At 40.5% G+C, this 19,870-nt stretch overlaps 1 protein-coding gene across 1 annotated transcript in view; it reads right to left on the bottom strand.

Moving 5' to 3' along the window:
- Positions 1-5,873: 5,873 nt before the first annotated feature.
- Positions 5,874-19,870, bottom strand: part of TMEM65 (transmembrane protein 65) — a 54,210-nt gene continuing 40,213 nt past the window's right edge. Inside the window, exons 6-8 of the mRNA XM_065399869.1 lie at positions 17,720-17,762; positions 8,011-8,116; positions 5,874-5,969 (exon numbers count right to left, since the gene is read on the bottom strand). Of these exons, the coding sequence (XP_065255941.1) occupies positions 5,874-5,969; positions 8,011-8,116; positions 17,720-17,762 (245 nt within the window). The remainder of the gene's footprint in view (positions 5,970-8,010; positions 8,117-17,719; positions 17,763-19,870) is intronic.

The raw sequence follows: 19,870 nt of genomic DNA, 5'->3' as shown, positions 1-19,870 counted from the left end.
GAGGTCTCTTCCAACCTTAATCTTCTATGATTCGATGAATGACAAAAATACGAAGATATGTTTTGGTGATCATGTGTCATGGTTACAGGGTGAGCTGTGCTTTAGAGCCCTTTCAGTCCCTCTTAAGTGCTCCCCTCAGGTGACAGGCCTAGCTTCCAGCACCTCATTCTGGGTGGAACCATGCAGTCTTACCACTCAGACTGACCTCTGGGCTGCAGCCCCGTTTACCAGCTGCGTTAACCTGAGAGGCACCAATTGGGGTTGGCACATGTAAGCCCGCTTCCTCCAGGAGCCTGTGATGTAATAAGTTTGTAGTGACACTGAAACAGCTTCTTCAAAACAAAGTAATATTTATTTGCCAAAGGGAACTCAGCATTAAGGAAAAGGGGTTAAAGCAAAAAAGTGTCCTATATGTATCCTGACTTACCAACGCGCAGCCTTTCTATGCATAGCTGAGGTAGGTCCCACTTATTCCAGACCCCCTTTTGAGAGTCAGTTCGCATCTTCACAGACCCTCTCAGTCTATCAGCCTTTCAGCCTCAGTCTGCTGACAATCCTCTCTCACCATCTCTTTCAGCAGAGCAAATCCTTTGACTGACCAAGTCTTTTGAGCTCTCTCTCTTGCTCTCATCAGCCTTGACAAAGCAGCTGTGTAACCTTATTGGCACCAGATAAGTCGCTTCTTTACAGCTAATAACCTGGCTACTGTGTTTTGCTGGGACATTCCTTATCTAGGTGATTGTTTTCCTTTTCCTGTTTGGTTCCTCTAACAACCCCTTTTGATCTTACCCCATAGCAAGTAATGCATTATAAACACACCGACGTATGCATAATATTAATAAAAAATAAGAGATATTTCCCAGTTTGGCACACACCATACTATCAAATGCATGTTCTTCGCTGGTTATTTCTAAAAAATGTCCCTGAATCTATCATGGGCAATGGAAGCAAAAGGAATAACTCAAACTACAGTAATCACTTGAATCATTTGTTAAAAACATACGGATAATGAAATTTAAAGGTAAAATAAAAGACATACCATTTCAGAATATAAACAATTTCATGTCTACCAAGTTTTTAATGTTAAAGGCCCATTTTACATACAGTACAAAACTGATAGAAATAAATGAATGGAGTAAGAACAAAGTCTCTTAAAAAACTTGTACGGACAACATGGTAGTTCTTGTTATATGCTTGGTCTTTTCAAATCTGTGTTTTTAAGAACAGAGCCAGAGCACTCAGGATTGCCATTGATCATTTACTAAAAACACATGCTGAGAGATTCACAATACTGAATAGGCACAAACCCCTATTTTCTCACTACCGAGGTACACAAGGGTTAATCCTGTAGCCTTGTTGAGCCATCCCACATACAGGGTGACATCTAGCCCCACTGAAAACTGTGAGAGCTTCCCCACTGGTGACAAAGGTGGCAGGATTTCACCCACAATATTAACTATTTCTTTCCCAAACCCTGGGAGACGTAGGGAGTCACCTTCACGATCTCCCTGTCCACGGCTGGTCTGAGACACCCAAGACTATTTCCAACCACGGTGTTGCCTGCCCATTATAATTTTTCTTGGCCAGCTCAGTAGTTTTAAAACAAAATCACATTAACTTCTTTGAAGATCTTTTAGTTCATCTTTTTTTGTTAAAAACATTGGTTGCAGAACAATAGTTTACCATACAGTATCAACAAAATGCACTCAATTTACATGCACAAAGTAATAAACAATAGTACATGGACTTAATATTGTCATTTTAAATGACCACTACTACAACAGCTGAATTTAGCTACATATTTGTTCTTGCAAGCTCTCAAAAATAATGAGAATGAAGTTAGTGTTCCGATTTTAATCGGTTAGTGAAGTACAGAAGCTTGAGTATTGCCTAAAAATTTCAATGCCAGTATTGTAATGGGAAACACTGCTGAAACTACTCTGTGCAAAGTACCATACATTAGAGTATGGTACTTATCTTCAGCAACATGTTACACTTTGATAAATATTAATTTGACTGCTATCCAAAATGCATTTTATGTATTCTCCATCTTAAAAAAAAATAAAAGGGACTAATTATAGCTTTGTAAAGAAAAAAATAGGAAAGAACAGTAGTCAAAAGAAGAAAAGCTTCTTGCGAACTGAATACATATGCAGCAGAGGAAGAAAATCAAAGTGTCCTTTCCAGGCAAGACAACTACTACTAGGTGATCAATTTTAAAGCATCCAAGCACCACAGAAAACACAAACTTATACTGGAAGGAAGATTATACTATCCTACAACAAGGGACATTTGAATTGATACTACATATTAAGGGGATACTAACAGAAAGTTTATGAAAAGTCATCTTTTTCTGGGAAGTGCAATTTTGAGACACTGCTTTATCAGTACTATCTCAAAGCTTATTAACAAGTTGACAGTATTTCTTTGTTCCTTCTTCATCCATTAGGATTAAAGGGCTGGTACTGCTGTGGCAGGGCCTCTGAAAGTGGTCAAGAGGGAGATCAGATTTACCACCAAGGAGGCGAGCTGCTAATCAAACATGTTAAACAAATAAGGGCTGCAATAATAAAGTCTTTCCAACAGCAAACAAAACACTTAGTTTCATGGCATTTAAGGTAATTGTTACTATCTTTCCACAGATTAGAAAAACTCATCTAAGGATGCAGAGCTGCCAAAATAAAGTGCCCTAGCTCTACCCTGCTTTTGGTATCTTCTTCCATATTGTACATAGAGAGGATCCTCTTCTTTGTAAGCAACTATTAGGAATTTATGATTATAGTACAGATGGGTCATATACTGAAATATTAAAAATATTTAATATGGTAATTGCAACTATAACTCATCACTCACCAACAAACATAAAAGGTTATACAGGGATGCAAATAAGTAAAATTAATAAGGCAAAAAAAGGAAAAAACCCACAAATCTGCTTTTCCAATAAATGCCTTCACAGCTAAAGTAATAAACAAAGGTCTAGTTTTAACTGTGAATTATATTCTGCAAATCAGATCCACTAATCCAGACTGATTTTTTTTTTCCAATTTGACTACAGAGAAACCACCTGATAAGCATTTTTGACATGAGCACTCATTCATCTTAAGATAGCTTTCAACAGAAAGATTGAGAGAGACCACCAGATTGAGTTTCTAAATGAGGAAACCATACCTGCAAACATTTGCAAATAAAAAACCCAGTAGATTTTAATTTAGCTATAGTTGCATGAACATGCATAAATATGCATAAATTCAGATACGTGTCCATTTGTTCTACTCATGTCCACTTCATACATTCATTCCATACATCTCAACTAGCATTCATCTCATACCCACTTTCATTCCATCCCATCTTCCTACCCAACGTCGTTACTCATATACTACCCAGACAACTCAATCCTCCACCAACCCCCGCATTCATTCCACTCATTCTGCATACACACACAATACCCACTCATTCTATGCATGCAGCCCCACCCTCCAACTGTACATGCACACCTGCCCACTTCACACACCCATGTATGTTCCACCCACCTGTGCTGAACAATCTCACTCACCCATTACATACACAAACATACCCTTGCACCTCATACCCAATTCAGTCCATGCAGTCATCCCATCACCCACAAAACCCTCTACCAAGCCAGCTCCCACATTACACAAGAGGAGGGAAAGCATACCATAGGCTTCACCGTTCATAGACAGAGCCCAGGGCAAGGATGGGGATTCCAAGCGTGGAAGTTCCATCCCTCCTGATAAACATCCCAGGCCTATGATTCCCTATTCTTTTCCTTTCTCCCCCATTACTCCCCCTAATGGCCTCCCACACCTATGTGCCTTTGGGAGGACTGGCTACCTACTGTCTCCAGTGTTTGAGGGACTGCCAAGTGGGGGACACTGCCTAATCCACATCCTGGCTCTGCAGGCATTAAGCTCAGCTGGCTCCAGCCCTGGCTGCTGAAGAAAGTTCCACCCCCATAGGAGGAGTTTGCCAGCAACAGGGGGTTTCCCATCACGTGGGTATGGAAACCCCACCCACTGGGTAGAGCTACTCCTGGCTAGTATGATTGAAGTCAGCAGAGCTCAGTGCCTAGGAGGCTATGTCCCTGCCTCTAAAGGCCGTGGGACTCTGTGGGATTTGGGAGGCAATGGGTTCCCTGTTTGCAGGTCCCTAAAGACTAGAGCTAGGGAGTCAGCCAGGTACCGTATTAAGACCTATGGAGGAGAGGGGCAGGTCATCAGGGCCCGTCCCAGAAGACTCCTAAGGTAAGAGGGAAGCTGGGGCCAGAGTGGGTAGGGTGATGTCAGGGGCTAGAGACTCATGGGAGGGCAAATGCACGTAGGCAGATGGGGGAGGTCAAGGGGACATGGGGAGCATGTCCTCCTGCAGAGCTGGCAGGAAGCAGCAACTCCCCAGCCAGTTCTAAGAGCAAAGAGCTGAGCCTTTCACCACCCCTCAAGCCTTTGCTTACCCAGCTAATAGATAGTGGAGCAGAGTTCTTGTGCGCTCCACAGACTGAAGGACCAGACTATCCATCAGCTTGTGTAGCAGCTCCAATTGGCTCTCCTTCCCCATGATGCAGATGAATAGGAAAGGACAACCAGAGACTATTTCCCATAGATTTGAGGTTTTCCCCACAAATCCATATAATGGTTTGAAAATCTGTAGTCTACAGGGAAACATGTAGAACTGGCAGATCTGGAAAGTGTCCAGAGTTGGCACACTGAAATCTGATTTAATTTGACTGAAACCGATCTTCAAGTTATATCCTTCTTGGACAGGACACAGCACTGGTTCATACCCTTTGCACAAAGTGTTCAAAACAATAAGGGAGCAACCTCATTTTTTGTCCTGTGCACTCATCTGGAAGAGACTTCCTGTATCATCACCTCAAATATAACTCTCCTTTTCCAATTTCATCTTAAGACATCCCTCCCTTGTCTACAGCTCTTCTCAACCTATCTGCTATTCTGTACAAAACAGTTTTATTGTTTTGATCCAGTTGCCAGTAGCACATAATTACTCCATTAGGGGCTCAGCTGGAATTCCTGGAGTTTGGTTAAAGTTCAGAAAGAGAGGAAAGTTATGCTTACTGGAAGTAGGTGCTGTAACTTATTTGAGTAGGTGGTTAGATGAAAGAAGGGATATTCCACAAACTAACTTTAAACTTGATTCTCAAAATACTGCTTCAGGAAAAAAAATAAATGGGTGACTGTGTATAAACTCTGAAGGAAGAACCTGGTAACAAGGCACCACTATAAACACTTACCTCGTCAAGAAGTGATGGCGTGTAATGGATGGCTTGCAGGCAATATTAGCTAGAATTGTGAAGGAGTGCAAACCAAACCGTGGGGGGTAGCTGAAACAGGTCTATCCTGAGGCAACATGAAATGGCGGCTCAAAGGAAAAAACTGCAAGAATGCTTAATAACATCATTCCAAATCACCCGCCAACTGGCCCCATTGATAGTCTGGATTGGAGGACCTGAGCAGCAGCAAAAGGACCCTTTTTGGCATGCATTTACAAGTTAGGCAGCAGCCACGGAAACCCAAAATCTGCACAGTACATCCAGAGCAGGCAATTAAGTAATAATCCTGTTACAGGATGAAGGTGAGAGGGAATCGGTAAACGTCAGTTGCTACTATAAGTGAAAACATTTCAACAATTTACATTAAATAAAAAGCTAAATGGTATCTTATAAAAAGATGTACTGAATAAGACAAAGCTACAATAAATTAGTGTACTCATAAAACATGCTGAATGTTTTGTTCCCAAGTCTATACATTGTTGCTGTCAGTTAATTCCTAAATATTCTGACAGCATAATTGAATAATTGAGGTACATTAGTTTACATTTTTATTTGTATTGTAAAAAGGTTAATTTTTCTCTTCCAGTTTTTTTTCTTCATCTCCAAAGAAGAACAAAGGAAACATTCCTAAAAGGCAGCCAATGGTCACTCCAATAGCTTTACCCTAAGGAAAAAAATAGAGAGAAATTACCAGGGTTTTCACAGTCCAGTTGCTACACATTTGCACAGTGGTATCACCCCCAATCAGGAAATAGGTCCTATTACGCTAGCCACTGCAATAGCACATAATTAGAAACCAACCCTGTTATGAAGTGCTAACAATATAGGAAGACAAAAAAAGATATAAACACGCAAGGACAGCAATCAGGGTAACATGTCAAATTAATTCAATGGTGTTTTTTTTTTTTGGGGCTCCAAGTCAGGCAACATACAAAGAGTGGTGGAGAGGAATATATATATGCAAGTGGACAAGGCTGGCAGTGGCAAGGCACAAAGAGTTGGATACACACCATAATAAAAGAAGAGAGTGTGAATAAGTAGTAGGGGGGGAGGGGCAGTACTGTGAAGGGTCTTGAACAAGAGCCCAAGAACTTTCATTTCTTGTGATGGAGAAGATGACAACTGTGGAGGGATTCAAAAAAGGGGTGGCATAGTCATAATGACAGGCAAGGAAGATACCTTAGCAGCTGCACTTTGAATGGAATGGGAGGGAGTGAAGGAGGGGTCAGGGAGGCCAGAGAAGAGGAGGTTATTGTAATCAAAATGGGAGATGAGGGCCTGTAAGATTTTGCTGCATGTACACAAAGAAGTAGGTCAGATTTGACAGACGTTATGGAGGAAGAACCCACAAGATTTGGGCCCACATGTCTTGGTCAAAGGAGAAGTCAAAGGTGATGTGCAGGTTAGAGCTTTGAGCAAAAAAAATACGGTCATATTGTGAAGTGACAAATAAGGGTTGAGTGGGAAGGTTTTGGGAGGAAAAATAGTGAGTTCAATTTTGGCCATGTTAGGTTTAAGTTGATGGTATGAGACCTAGAAGATGTTGTCAAAGAGAGATGCTGTAAAGCCAGATTGGCTAGACGGAGACAGCAGAAAAACAGATTTGAGAGTCATCAGCATGAGAATGGAAGCTGAATCTATGTGAATGAATGAGATCTTACAAAAAGATGTGTAGGAAGAGCAGTAGAGTAGCTCTACAGTTAACTTCGTTTAAAGTTCCAGGAGTCAGACTCTCACAATTTTAACATTTGGGATTAGCAATTAGCATAGGAAAACCCTAAATGCTAGAGGCTGACAAGTGTGCCACTGAAAACATTAGGTACCTGTACCTAAGGCTAGAGGATTCATTGCTTCTTTTGCTGCTGGTGGTGTTACATACAAACACACACCTCTCCATAACTACTTTTCCTAGATAAATGCTGTAATTTTTTTTACCCTAATTTCCACCAAGGTAAACTATTCCTACATTACTTTTTCAGCTCTTGCTGGGATATTTCCTTCAGCTTGCAACTGTAGCATTTATTTCATCACAATGAAATTTGTCAGTTTATTTCTGTGGCAATTAATTCCCCCCATTTTAAATGAGTCAATATCAAATACTTCAATTTTTAATAAAATAAAATAGCCAATATTTTCTCTCTGTAAGATGATGAATATCCAGTAATTCTGAAAATGATTTCTATCCTAAGTCTAGGTAGTGGATATTCCTTTAACATGCACATTTTACTTAGAGGAAAGTATTTTTTCATATACAGATTTATATATAAATTAAGGATTGGAATTAGTTCTGTACACACTGCAGATATATTGCCAGAAAGCATTTAATAAGTCTGACACGGACAATGAATATAGATACCAAACTTTCTAAAGGACAAGTACTGCCACCCGTCACATTGACTGACTACCCACCTAATCTTACCATCACAGCCAGAGTTCACAGACATATGCAGATTGTGTGGCTATTTTTCACCCCTATCCCTACTGCAGCCTGCCTCTAATCATCCAAACTCCTCCAGATCTACCTCCCCTCTCCCCTCCACTCCCTGGCCCAGATCTGCTTCCCCTCAACTTGACACAACAATATTTAGTATTTACCAAATACCAAAAGCTAAGTATTTGATATTTGGGGGAGAAAAAAAAGATTCTGCCCATCCCTGCTAATGACCAGTGAAAAGTACACACAAACTATACATAAATATATTTACCAGGTGTGCACTGAGACGCGTTTGCCACATATCTGCTTGCTTGGGTGTCAGATCAGGAATTGACAGGCCCATTCTCGAAGCCAGAGCTTCAACATAGCCTGCAAGACTAAAAAAGAGCCACATGTTAGTAGTACTCAGGCTTTTGGATTTGAAAATATATTAGCTGGAGTAACGCACAACTGAAGTTAAATTACTTGTGCAAAAGTAGTACTAACTTATACTGAAAAGTTTTTCTTCTTGCATGCTGTACTGCTAACCCACCAGTTTGGCATATAGAAGAAAATATTCAGACTTGAAAGTTCACATTTACATGGTAAGCGAATACTTTTGACTAATTCACTCCCTAATTAGTCAAGCCTTCCAAAAAAACCAAACCTTCACGTAATAAGTCCTGGACGTTATTATAGTTTGGCACATTTTACAGTAACATTTATGAAAAAAATATTTCACCATTTAGCAATGTCTTTTTCAGTACTAGAAAAAAATCCAGTACATAAGAGCTTCCCTCTCAACAATTATTCATGGAACATTCTATCATATCATATATATTTGTGCTTTAATAATCAGTTGCTGAGGCAGAAATTAATGTTCAATATGTTTTTTTCCTATGGAAAAGAAAGCTGAAAAGTCACACACATACTAATTTACCACCGATAACTACTCAAGTCTGGAGTCTAAAGACATCTTTCCCCCTCTTATATACCTTTTTCTTAAAATGTAACAGTACAACTGTAAAATAAAAGTTACATTCCATTTTAATTCTGAGTGTTCAGCATATTTACCATAACCCTTATCATACAAGTAACTACATGGCAAACAAAAGTTACCTTTTTTTAAATGGAACTGAAAAAATAAGGGTTTCAGAGAAAAGTTCTTCACAGAGTTAACTATCTATTTAGCCTTTTGCAGTATTATAGCTGTACTGGTCCCTGGATACTAGAAAGACAAGCTGTGTGAAGTAATATCTTTTATTGGACCAACTTCTGTTGGTGAAAGAGACAAGCTTCCGTATTTACACGGATCTTGAAAACTTGTCTCTTCCACCAACAGAAGTTGGTCCAATAAAAGATATTACCTCACCCACTCTATCACTTTTGTAATTCTCAAGGCACATTAATACTTGCAAAATATATTAAAATTGTATGAGGCACTGTATTTGTAGATTGCCCCTCCCAATACAGGTAAGTTATTCCAAAGAATTACTAGTTTATATGCAACTCTTCAGGTTTTTCAGTTTTCCAAGGGAAAATTGTTATTACCATGAAATTCTCTATGTAGAGATTCTAAAAGCCTGTTACCGCTAGTGAAAGCTTTGGCAATATTCCAAAGCTTGTCTGGAACTTTAGCCACTTGCTGGGAAACACTTGGTATTATCAGTGCAGTGTTATCCCACTGAAGAGGAATGCAAGTTAGGAACGTTTTTTTGCTTTTAACCAACTTATCTATCTGGAGGTTAGTCTCACTTTTATGGTTAGGTGCTGTCGGAGAATAACAGAGTTCTCACTTTTTGTTTGGGTACAGCAAATCAGATACTTTATTTTTTTCTCTATCAATTGCATAGAGGGAGAGAGCTAAACAGGTCTCTCAACAGGTAAACAATTACAGCAAGCATTTATACCTTTTGTTACAGACAATAATGAGCAACAGCTGCATTTTGTTTATACATAGGTTATTTTGATATTTTGTTTTGCTTACTAATGTAGACTCTTAGGCCTGGTCTACACTAACCCCCAAATTCGAACTAAGGTACGCAACTTCAGCTACGTGAATAACGTAGCTGAAGTCGACATACCTTAGTTCGAACTTACCGCGGTTCAGACGCGGTCCACACGCGGCAGGCAGGCTCCCCGTCGACTCCGCGGTACTCCTCTCGCCGAGCTGGAGTACCGCAGTCGACGGCGAGCGCTTCCGGGATCGATTTATCGTGTCCAGACCAGACGTGATAAATCGAACCCAGAACTTCGATTCCCAGCCGCCGAACTAGCGGCTGGGTGTAGACCTGGCCTTAGTCTACATTCCATATTATCTACACAAGATTGCAACAACTTTTTACACCGTTTTTTTTTTTTTACTTGCCTTACACATTTTTTGCTTTTACAAATTTTGCGTTATTAGGGTTACAGTTAGCCTGACTCTTGCTAACGAACTGTTATGCATTGCATTTCCTTCCTGTTAGTTTTTTTTTTGCTTTCACAGTGCAGATAGCGGGCAGCTACACAGTAAAGGTGGTGGAAGTGAGTTTGGGAAGCACTTGGCCTGACAAATAAGCCTCAAAGAAAATAGTTATGGGGCTCTAGGTTGCACAAGTCCTCTGGAAATAAACACCATAAAAAGGAGTGTATTCCAAAGATGGAGGCCAGCTGAACAAACCTGCCTGAAAGCAGATTGTTGGGATGTTCCAGTTCACCTGTCTAGGCACACTAGTAAACTACATTAGATGGACTGAAGGATGCAGAGTCTATTCAAACTATAACAAAGTCACGTTTATAGATTAGGACTGAACAGTTTATAACAGCTTCCATATTTTTTCCTGTATATGAAAAGTTATTTGAAGATACTAACACTAAAGGATTCTCACTGTGGGCTTTGTTCTTCCAGAATGAGACAGTGTTGAACTAACTGAGGCTAAGACAGCACATGATGCTATCCAAAGATCTTGCCTAAAGTCTCAAATACTGACCCTACACACTGCTGGTGGCAACTTCATATTCTAGCACAGAATGTATGTCATGCTGAGATGATCAAGGAAATTTTTAAGAAACTGCTCTAAAAAAAGCGTAGCATGAAAAATATTAAAATGTTGGATTTATGGCATTTTAGTTATGTTTCTCTTATCTGCACACAGTTTTTCACTTTCTGGCCATTTCATTACATTAATGCAACTTGAACATTAATAAACTAACCTTAGGGTCAAGTTTTCAGCTGGGTCTCTACTGAGTCTCCACTTAGACATGCACAAAAACACATATATACATACAAACATGGGTCCACATTTTGCAGGTACAAACATTTGTGCAAACACAATTCTAACCCTTACCAGTAGGCAATTGTTTCATATTTGCATCTACAGAACACATTGAAATGAATGGGTTTTGTGAACGCAAGTTCTGTTTGCAACAACGGGTGCAAATTCTATTTATCATTTGCAAGGTATGTGAATATACCTTTTAATGGATACAGCAAAACTTTTAAAGCTCAACTTTAGCTACTTTGCTATATTTTCAGAATGGAGCAAAGGCTAAAATACATTCCGAAACGGTAAGAGAAATCAATGTGAGTAAAGATATCGTAATTCCAGCTACTGTAAGAAACAGATAAAGATAAAGATTACCTCATAGTAACTGCGGTTCTTCGAGACGTTCTGCACATGTGGATTCTACTTATGGGGTCCATGTGCCCCAGCCCGGGAGTTTGGAACATTTGCACTAGCAGTGTCCGGTAGACATCACACATGTGCCCTGCATGCCCTCTCCAAAGCCATGTCCCTGCCCCCTCCAAAGGCACAAAGGTCACAGAAACCTCAATCACTATTCAGTTCCTTTTGCCACCCAGAATCCTCATTTATAAGACTCTAAGCTGTGGGGACGGTGGGTGTGTCATGGGATCCACATGTGCAGAAAATCTCAAAGAACCACAGTTACTATCAGGTAAGTAACCATTCCTCCTTCTTCGTGGTACTGCACATGTGGAACCCACTTATAGTTATTAGCTAGCAGTTACCTGTAAGAGGTGAGAGCTAGGACTGATCGGAAGAGAGACTGCAGAACAGCTCTACCAAATGGGGGTCAAATCTTGAATCAGTAACTAACTAATAATGTTTCGTAAATGTATGAGCTGAAGACCTGGTAGCTGTTCTATATATTTCCTATATTAGAACCTGACTTAAGCACACTATCTATGAAGCTTATGCTCTGGTGGAGTGGTTCGAATGCTTGACAGATGTCTCTTCTTGTTAATATCATAAGCAGTTCTAAGACAGGCTATACCCATTTTTAAAGTCTTTGTGATGAAATAGCCATCCCTTTTGATTTAATCATCATAAGCAAAGAAAAATCTTGACATTTTATGAAATGATCTGGTGCTATCTAGGCAATATAACAGGGACCTCACATCTAAAATACGTAATTTAGATTCAGCAGGTGAAGAATGAGGCTTTTGTGGGGAAAAACTGGTAAATGCGTGAACTAATGGATATGAAAATCTGATAGTAGTTTGGAAATAAAAGATGGATGCAGTCTCAGTTACTCTATCCATGTGAAAAAATGTGTATGGAGGATTAATCCATACACAAATGTGTATGGAGGATTAATCCATGGCTTGAAATATGCTTATTCTACCAGCTGATGTTAATTGGCACCAGGAATGCTACCTTCACTGTTAGTAGATGAATTGGACAATTTGATAAAGGTTCAAAGTGGAGATGTCCATAAGTGAAGAAAGCACTAAATTTAAGTCCCATATTGAAGCAATCTTTCTCACAGAAGGAAAAAAATGGGAACAAGCTGTTTAATAAATCTATTCACTGATTTATAAGAAAAAAAATGTATCTCCCTCTTCTGGAGAACGAAATACAGATATCACTGCCAAATGGACTTTGATTGAAGAGATAAATAGTCTTGAGTGCTTTAAAGATAAGAGGTAATCTAATATTATTGGAACTGAACACTGAGATGGAGCATAACCTTTAGACCTTGCCCATAAAGTAAAATGTTTCCATTTGGCTGGGTATTTAGCCCTAGTGGATAATTTTCTACTCTGAAGAAGAATGCTCTTTATGTCTGAAGAATGCTCTCTGTCTGTTGAGGACATCCAGATATCATCCAGGCTGTGAAAGGCAGAGAGGCTGGATTTGAGTGGAGACTCAGACCATGATTCTATGATAACAGGCCTTCCAGAACTGTGAATGTGATCAATTGATGATATGATAAACTGATGACAGTAGCATTTGATCTGAGAATCAAAACTGGCAAGGTCAAGCCGGAGCCACCTGTATAACTCAAGTCTTTTCTTGCCATATTGTTTAACACTCTTGGAATTAGTGGAAATGGAGAGAAAGCATACCTCAAACAGTGTGACCAAGAAATCATGAATCGTCTGTTAGAGATTTCAGATTCTTTCCTGCTCAAGAGCAAAATATCACATTTTTCCTATTTTGAACTGATGGAAATAAGTCTATCTGGGGAAGTCCCCACCCTTGAAAAAATCAGTTTAGTATTGCATTTTTTAAATTCCCATTTGTGAGATAAGTACATTTTCCTGCTCAGTGAGGCCACTAGACCGTTTTTTCTTTTCTGGGAGATGAAGAGCTGTCAGTTTGATGTGATTCTGAATGCACCATTCCCAAAGTTTTATGGCTTCTTGGCAAAGAAGGCCTGATCTCGTGCCTCCATCTGTTTAAGTAATAGGCAGCTATGGAATTGTCCACGAGAACTTGGATTTAGTAATTCTTTATGACAGGTAGAAATGCTTTGCAAGCTAAGCTTACCATAGACTGCTGAGGAACTAACTCTATTGCTCCAAGCTTGAGCAGTTTCGTCTATCTCCTGATGCATGGCACTCACATAAGAATGGTCCCTGAAAAAGGACTGGGAAGGGTGGTGGGAAGGAGGCAAGGATTGAAATTGAATTGGCATAACCGTCCTTGATTACTTAATGGACCCATCAATCTGTGGTGATTGCTACCAAGCCTCCAGGAAATAAAATAGATGGGAGCCAAAGGGTGGAGTAAAAGAGCATCAAATTTGATGTCTTTGTGTCTGACCCAACTGAGTAATTCTAGAAGAGGGTAGTGGAATTGACTATTACTTCTGATATCTAGATTTCTTTCTCGATTGTTCAGAAGGGCCTTTGGTGTCGGGAATATGAAAAAGAAGGATATTGGGCATTCCTATATCTGGAGAATGAAAATTGAGGATGAAACTAATTTCTTTTTGAAAGAAGGATTATATAAACCCAATGACCTGAATGTGCAACTTGAGTCTTAATTAATGCAGAGATTCATGTCTTGGCACTGAATGGATTCTGACCATCAAATGGCAAATCTTCAATTGTCACTTGCACTTCTTTTGGTAAACCTGATGCAGAGAACCATGGTAAGCATTGCATCATGATACCTGTAGCCACTGAACAAGCACTCAAATCAGCAGCATCTAACGTAGCTTAAAGAGAGGTTTTAGCAATAAGCTGCTCTTCTTCACAAATAGCTTTAAACTCATCTTTACTCTGAGCGCAATTTGTCCTTAAACTCCGACAGTCTACCCACTGGACATAATCATATTTAGCATGATTTGATAATTTGCTATCCTGATCTGTAAAAATGCTGAAGAGTAAATTTTCTTTCAAAAAAAAAAAAATCCAACCTCCTCAGGGATAGATTTTCCAGTCTGTTCTGATCGTTCATTGGCTGCAGCAACCACCAGCGGTGATGAAGCGAGATGATGATGTGACAGTAAAGATACTCAAATCCTGGAGGGCACCTGATATCTATGATCAGCGTGTTTTGCAATAGCTGAAATGGAAACAGGTAGCCCAGAGATCTTTTGTTGGATCCAATATTCCTTCATTAATAGGTAGTGCAAACCTGCTTTGGGATGCTGACTGCAGAATATCAAAAAGTTTTTGTTTTTCCTGAACTGTCACCATAGTAACGTCTAGTGTTTTTGTCATATACTTCAATGATTCCTCAAAGATTTAAAAATCATCAGCTGAAAGTGGTGTAGCCTATGAAATGGTTTCATCAGGTAAGAAAGAAGATTAGAAGAATTGTCCTGTTGGGCTGGTATTTCACCATCACTTACAATTTGTTGTTCCTCTGCATCTTGAACTTCATGAGGAGTGTGATCAGAATTATAAGAGTTTGTAGCAGGTGACTCATGAATAGATTTCATATACTGTGGGAGAACTTGTTCCTCAAAATTGCAACTATTGAGGCCATGAGGGACAAATATGGCCATGGTTGTGGACCATATGGAAAGAAGTGGAGGGAATCAAGGAGCATAGTAATAATTAGCATCCTCAGTTAAATAGGAAGGTCTTTTCCCATATGTCTGCCAAGACTTTTTTCTTTCCGTTCGTGCAATTTCCTTTTTGGTGGAGGATTCCTGTCAGAGTCTTTGGATGAAGAAACCTCTAATGCTGAAGCCATAACAGGAGGTGGAAGGATTTAAGTGGGACTTAAATCCTTAATTGTATCAACATGCTGGTTCAAAGCAATTTTCTTTAGCGGTACCCTGGCTTCGTTTTGAGGAAGGGATGTGTTTGGTACCAAGATCGGGGAACTTCCAGGATTGGTGATTTAGGATCTGGAGTGACCCTGAGGTTTGGCAAAGACACAAAAGAAGCTTTTGGAACTGCAAATTTAGTTGTAAAAAGGTCCCTGCAGTGAGGGTGTTGTAGATGCCTCTCCCTGCTTTGAAGCTTCCTCAGCAGCTGAAACACTTGCCCAGAAGGGGCTTTGATCAAAGCTGCTGTGCCAACGAGGGGAAGCACTGCAGAAGACTGCAGTCCTGACCACTCTGACGCTGAAAGGGAGAGTGCTGCTGAAGCCTGTGCCAAAGAGGAGGAAAACAGGTGACTGTCTGAATTCTTCTTCCTTTGAGATCTTTTAGCTGAAGAGGAAGAGGAAGATTTCTGTCACAGCTTTATGCTGTGCTGCAGCACGACAGAGCTCCGCTGCACTCTCAGCACTGGCGTAACAGCTCCTTTGAAGAACTCCTCTGCCCTCCCAGCCGCAGAGACAGGATTCGGTGCTGCGAAACGGAGACCTGGCCTACACTAGAAAAGCAGGTCAGTTTAACATCCACACCCCTGAGCAGTGCTATTAAGCTGACCTAAGTCCCTGTGAAGACAGTGCTAGGTCAACGGAAGAATTCTTCCATCAACCTAGCTACCGCCTCTTGGGGAGATAGATTTCCTACGCTGATGAGAGAACCCCTTCAGTCAGTGTAGGCAGTGTCTACACTGAAGTGCTGCAGCAGTACAGCTGTGCCATGTCACCCCTGGGCTTGTCTACAATTGAAACGCTACAGTGGCACAGCTGTAGCACTTCAGTTAGACGCTACCTACTCCAATGGAAGGGGTTCTCCTGTCGGCATACGTAATCCACCTCCACAAGAGGCAGTAGCTACGTCAATGGAAAAATTGAAGGGAAGCACTGTCTATACAGAGACTTAGGTTGGCTCAACTACATTGCTCGGCAGTGTGGATTGTTCATACCCTGAGCGACATAGGCAGATCAATCCCAGTTTTCTAGTGTAGACCAGCCCTTAAGAGTCACTCAGAGCAAATCTACATTTAAAACGCTGCAGTGAACAGGAGGGCTTCTCCTGTCAGGGTAGTTAAACTACCTTCCTAAGAGGCTGTAGTTACGTCAAATGGAGAATACTCCCGTCAACTTAGCGTGGTCTATACCAGGGAGTTAGGCTAGTTTAACTGTGTTGCTCAGGGATGTGGATTTTTCACAACCCTGGGCGATGTAGTTATACCAACCTAATTTCCTAGTGTAGACCTGGCCTTAGTCCTCTGACAGCAGGGGTCCCTGGCTGCTCTGATGGACTCCTGAGTCTCTTTTGTCTTAATTTCTCCTGCGTTAGGTGCCACATTTCTGCTGACCGGAGCACTGGAGAGGTAAGTTGTGAACATCCAACACAGATCTCATAGACCTTTCCATAAGAAAAAGTCTGGACTGCCTCTACTTTTCGTGCGCTACTTGAAGGACTTGCAAAATCACTCACTCAGCGTGGCCATGTTCCTCATTTAGACAGTAAAGGCATCTATCGCAGGTGTCAGTCAGAGGAATGATCCCACCCCAGGAGAGACGTGGCTTGAAGCCTGGAGATCTGGGCTCTGCCATAAGCTACTGCCTTTAAAAAACAACTACTGCTAACAAGCTATTTGAAAGGATAACCAATATACTCACAAATATAAACAAACAAATTAACCCCCAACTATCAGACCAATTACTAAATAATAAGATGGTTACAGAGGGACACTTTGCGTACTACACGAGGGGTGGTGGGGAGAAGCAAACTCGCACCAGCAAGTCTCAGAGCCCAGGTCAACCAACCTGGGCTTGTATTAAGGAGCTAAAAATAGCAATGTAGACTTTCCCACTCCAGCTGGGCCTCTAAGACACAACCCCTCCCTTCGCTTCCCCCACACCTCTCCGCTGGGTTTCAAAGCCCACACAGAAATTTTTAGCTTTTATTTTTGGCCCTGTACCGCGAGCCCTGCAAGTTGACCTGGGTGATGAGACTTGTTGGCCTGGGTTTTTTTTTCTTTGCAGTGTAGACACACCCATAGTTGTTCTGACTCACTGGCTGAGGCAGTTAGAAGGAACTGAGTGGCAGTTGGGATCACTGTGCCCTTTATGTACTTGGGGAATGGGGGCATGAGGGCATGCTGGGCAACCCCCTCCTGAATACTGCTACTGAAAATGTTCCAAACTCCTGCGCTGGGGCACATGAACACCATAATTGAGAGCCACATGTGCAGTAATTCGAAGAACGCAGCTTTATTTCTGAGCAACACAAGGAGAGAAGGGCAATTATTTTGGTATCTTTATGGGTATCTGGTTTGTTAATACACATTTCAAGAATTAGAAACACCCAAAGGGATTTCTACAGTACATTAAGCTTTGTTGGGTGGGGGTTTTTTGTTTTGTTTTTTTGAGATCAGGCAATAACATACTTCAAGTAAAATCCAGACTTACCCAAGTCCAGCTAAATCTGAAACAAGATTTCCCAAAGCAGCAGCTGAAAGATTGAGAAACAGAAAAGCGTTATTTTACAAAACCCACTGACAAAAGAATAATTAAGATATATAGCATGAGTATCCAGAATTAAGTTTCTTCTCTTGCACTCGGATTTCTTTTAGCAGCACAATTTGTAACAGTAGGTCTAGCAGAGCTTTAACATCATAGGTGGTGCACTTATTTTCTTGAATTTATTAAATTCAGGAAATTCACTCAGACCTGGGACACGGCATAACAAATTTTCAGACTGTAGTTAACAATGGCCATAGCCATCAGCTAACTTTGTACATCTGACACAGGAGCTAGGAGTCCTTAGTCTGAGTCACACAAAAAGGCTTCCAGTCAGTTAGCAGAAGCAGCAGCACTCACACTAGAAGTTGTATAGCTAGGTATGACAGATATTCCAGTAAAGGCAGTGGTATCCCATGGACATAACTTCCGCCTCTCACTGAGGTGGAGTAATTATGCTGACAGGCTAGCGCTCTCCCATAGGCACAGCGAGTCTTTGAGACACGCTACAGTGGTACAACTGCATTGGTGCAGCTGTGCCGATGTAGCACGGTCATGTAGACTAGCTCTTATTCTGAGAAAATATATTTTATACAGGCCTGAAAGAGTAATGTTTCCATTACACACATTTAAAACCCTTATGTTGCAAGAGCAGAACTCACAAGCAGGTTTACTTTTTTGTTGTTAGATTTGTTTTTAATTAAATTAACATTAAAAGTCATTCTACCCAAGGCAAATCAATTCCTCTTGCCTTCTGGGCCACTGTCCCACATGTGCAGAGTACACACACCACTGAAAGTAAACCACAGGAAGTACTCCAACTTCGAAACTTATATTATTATTTCTTTATATCAGAAGTAAAAATAAAGGAGATAATTCAGACAGTCGGTATAACATGTATTTTGGTGCTGGGGGTATCTGTTAAATCAAACAACAGCTCACTTGGCCAATGTAAAGGCTGTAAGTCTATCCAACACAGAGTGGTCACAAAGCATTCCATGAGGACTGTAAAATACTAAAGACACCACAGTGCCTCCATAAAGCCCCTGTTAGGCTTTGCCTGTCTGTTACTAAATGCCATTGGCAATGCCTAGATACAACTTTTTCAGATCTGGTGTAAAAATTTCTAAGACTGGTAATTCAGTCAGTGTATACCAACATGCATATTGAATCTTGTATGGACAAGCAGAACAAAAAGCTTTAAATTGCCAAACTAATCTTAAGGATAGTTCTAATTAACTTAGATTTTCTTCCCAGTTAAATGAATAAATAAATACACACACACACACACAAAAATCACATAACAAGTAAATCAACATGGCATAATCAGACACCATTTCCCTCTCAATCAACAGTTTTTCTTGACGATACAGTATTTCACATTTTAACAGGGACTCAGTAAGGAAAATTACAGAGCATGGCACTATTTTTAGTCACATTTGTGTGTCTTTTATGTTTGACATTTTCCAACTGAGCACTCTTTCTAGGTCTATACTAGCCACGTCAAGAAAGTCATTCAAAAAGGTCTGCTAATGCTATTGGATTTATAACTAAATTCCTGTTGCTAATGTGTATTTTCCTAAAAACAAACAAGGAAACTACTCATTCTATGTCCTATTAACTAGTATTTGAGGAGAACACCCAGATGGAGAAACTATACACTCTGCATTCCAAAATGATAGAGATCTATAAAATCATGAATGGTGTGGAGAAAGTGAACAGGGAAGTGTTATTTACTCTTTCACAAAATACTAAAACTAGGGGTTCACCCAATGAAGTTAACAGACAGCAGGTTTAAACATAAGGAAGTACTTCTTCATTCGACACACAGTCAATGTGTGGAACTCCTTGCCAGGGGATGCAGTGAAGGTCAAAAGTATAACTGGGTTCAAAAAGAATTACTTGAGTTTATCGATGACAGATCCATCAATGGCTATTAGCTAAGATGGTTGGGGATACAATCCCATGCCTTCGGTGTCTCTAAACCTCTGATTGCCAGAAACTGGGACTGGATGACAAGGGATGGATCACTCAATAATTGCCATGTTCTGTTCATTACCACTGAAGCATCTGGCATTGGCCACCGTTAATGAGTTAAAC

Source organism: Emys orbicularis, chromosome 2 (assembly GCF_028017835.1).
Source record: "Emys orbicularis isolate rEmyOrb1 chromosome 2, rEmyOrb1.hap1, whole genome shotgun sequence".
Classification (NCBI taxonomy): Eukaryota; Metazoa; Chordata; order Testudines; family Emydidae; genus Emys; species Emys orbicularis.
Note: the sequence above shows the minus strand (reverse complement) of the source record. Positions and strands in the feature narration are given on the sequence as shown.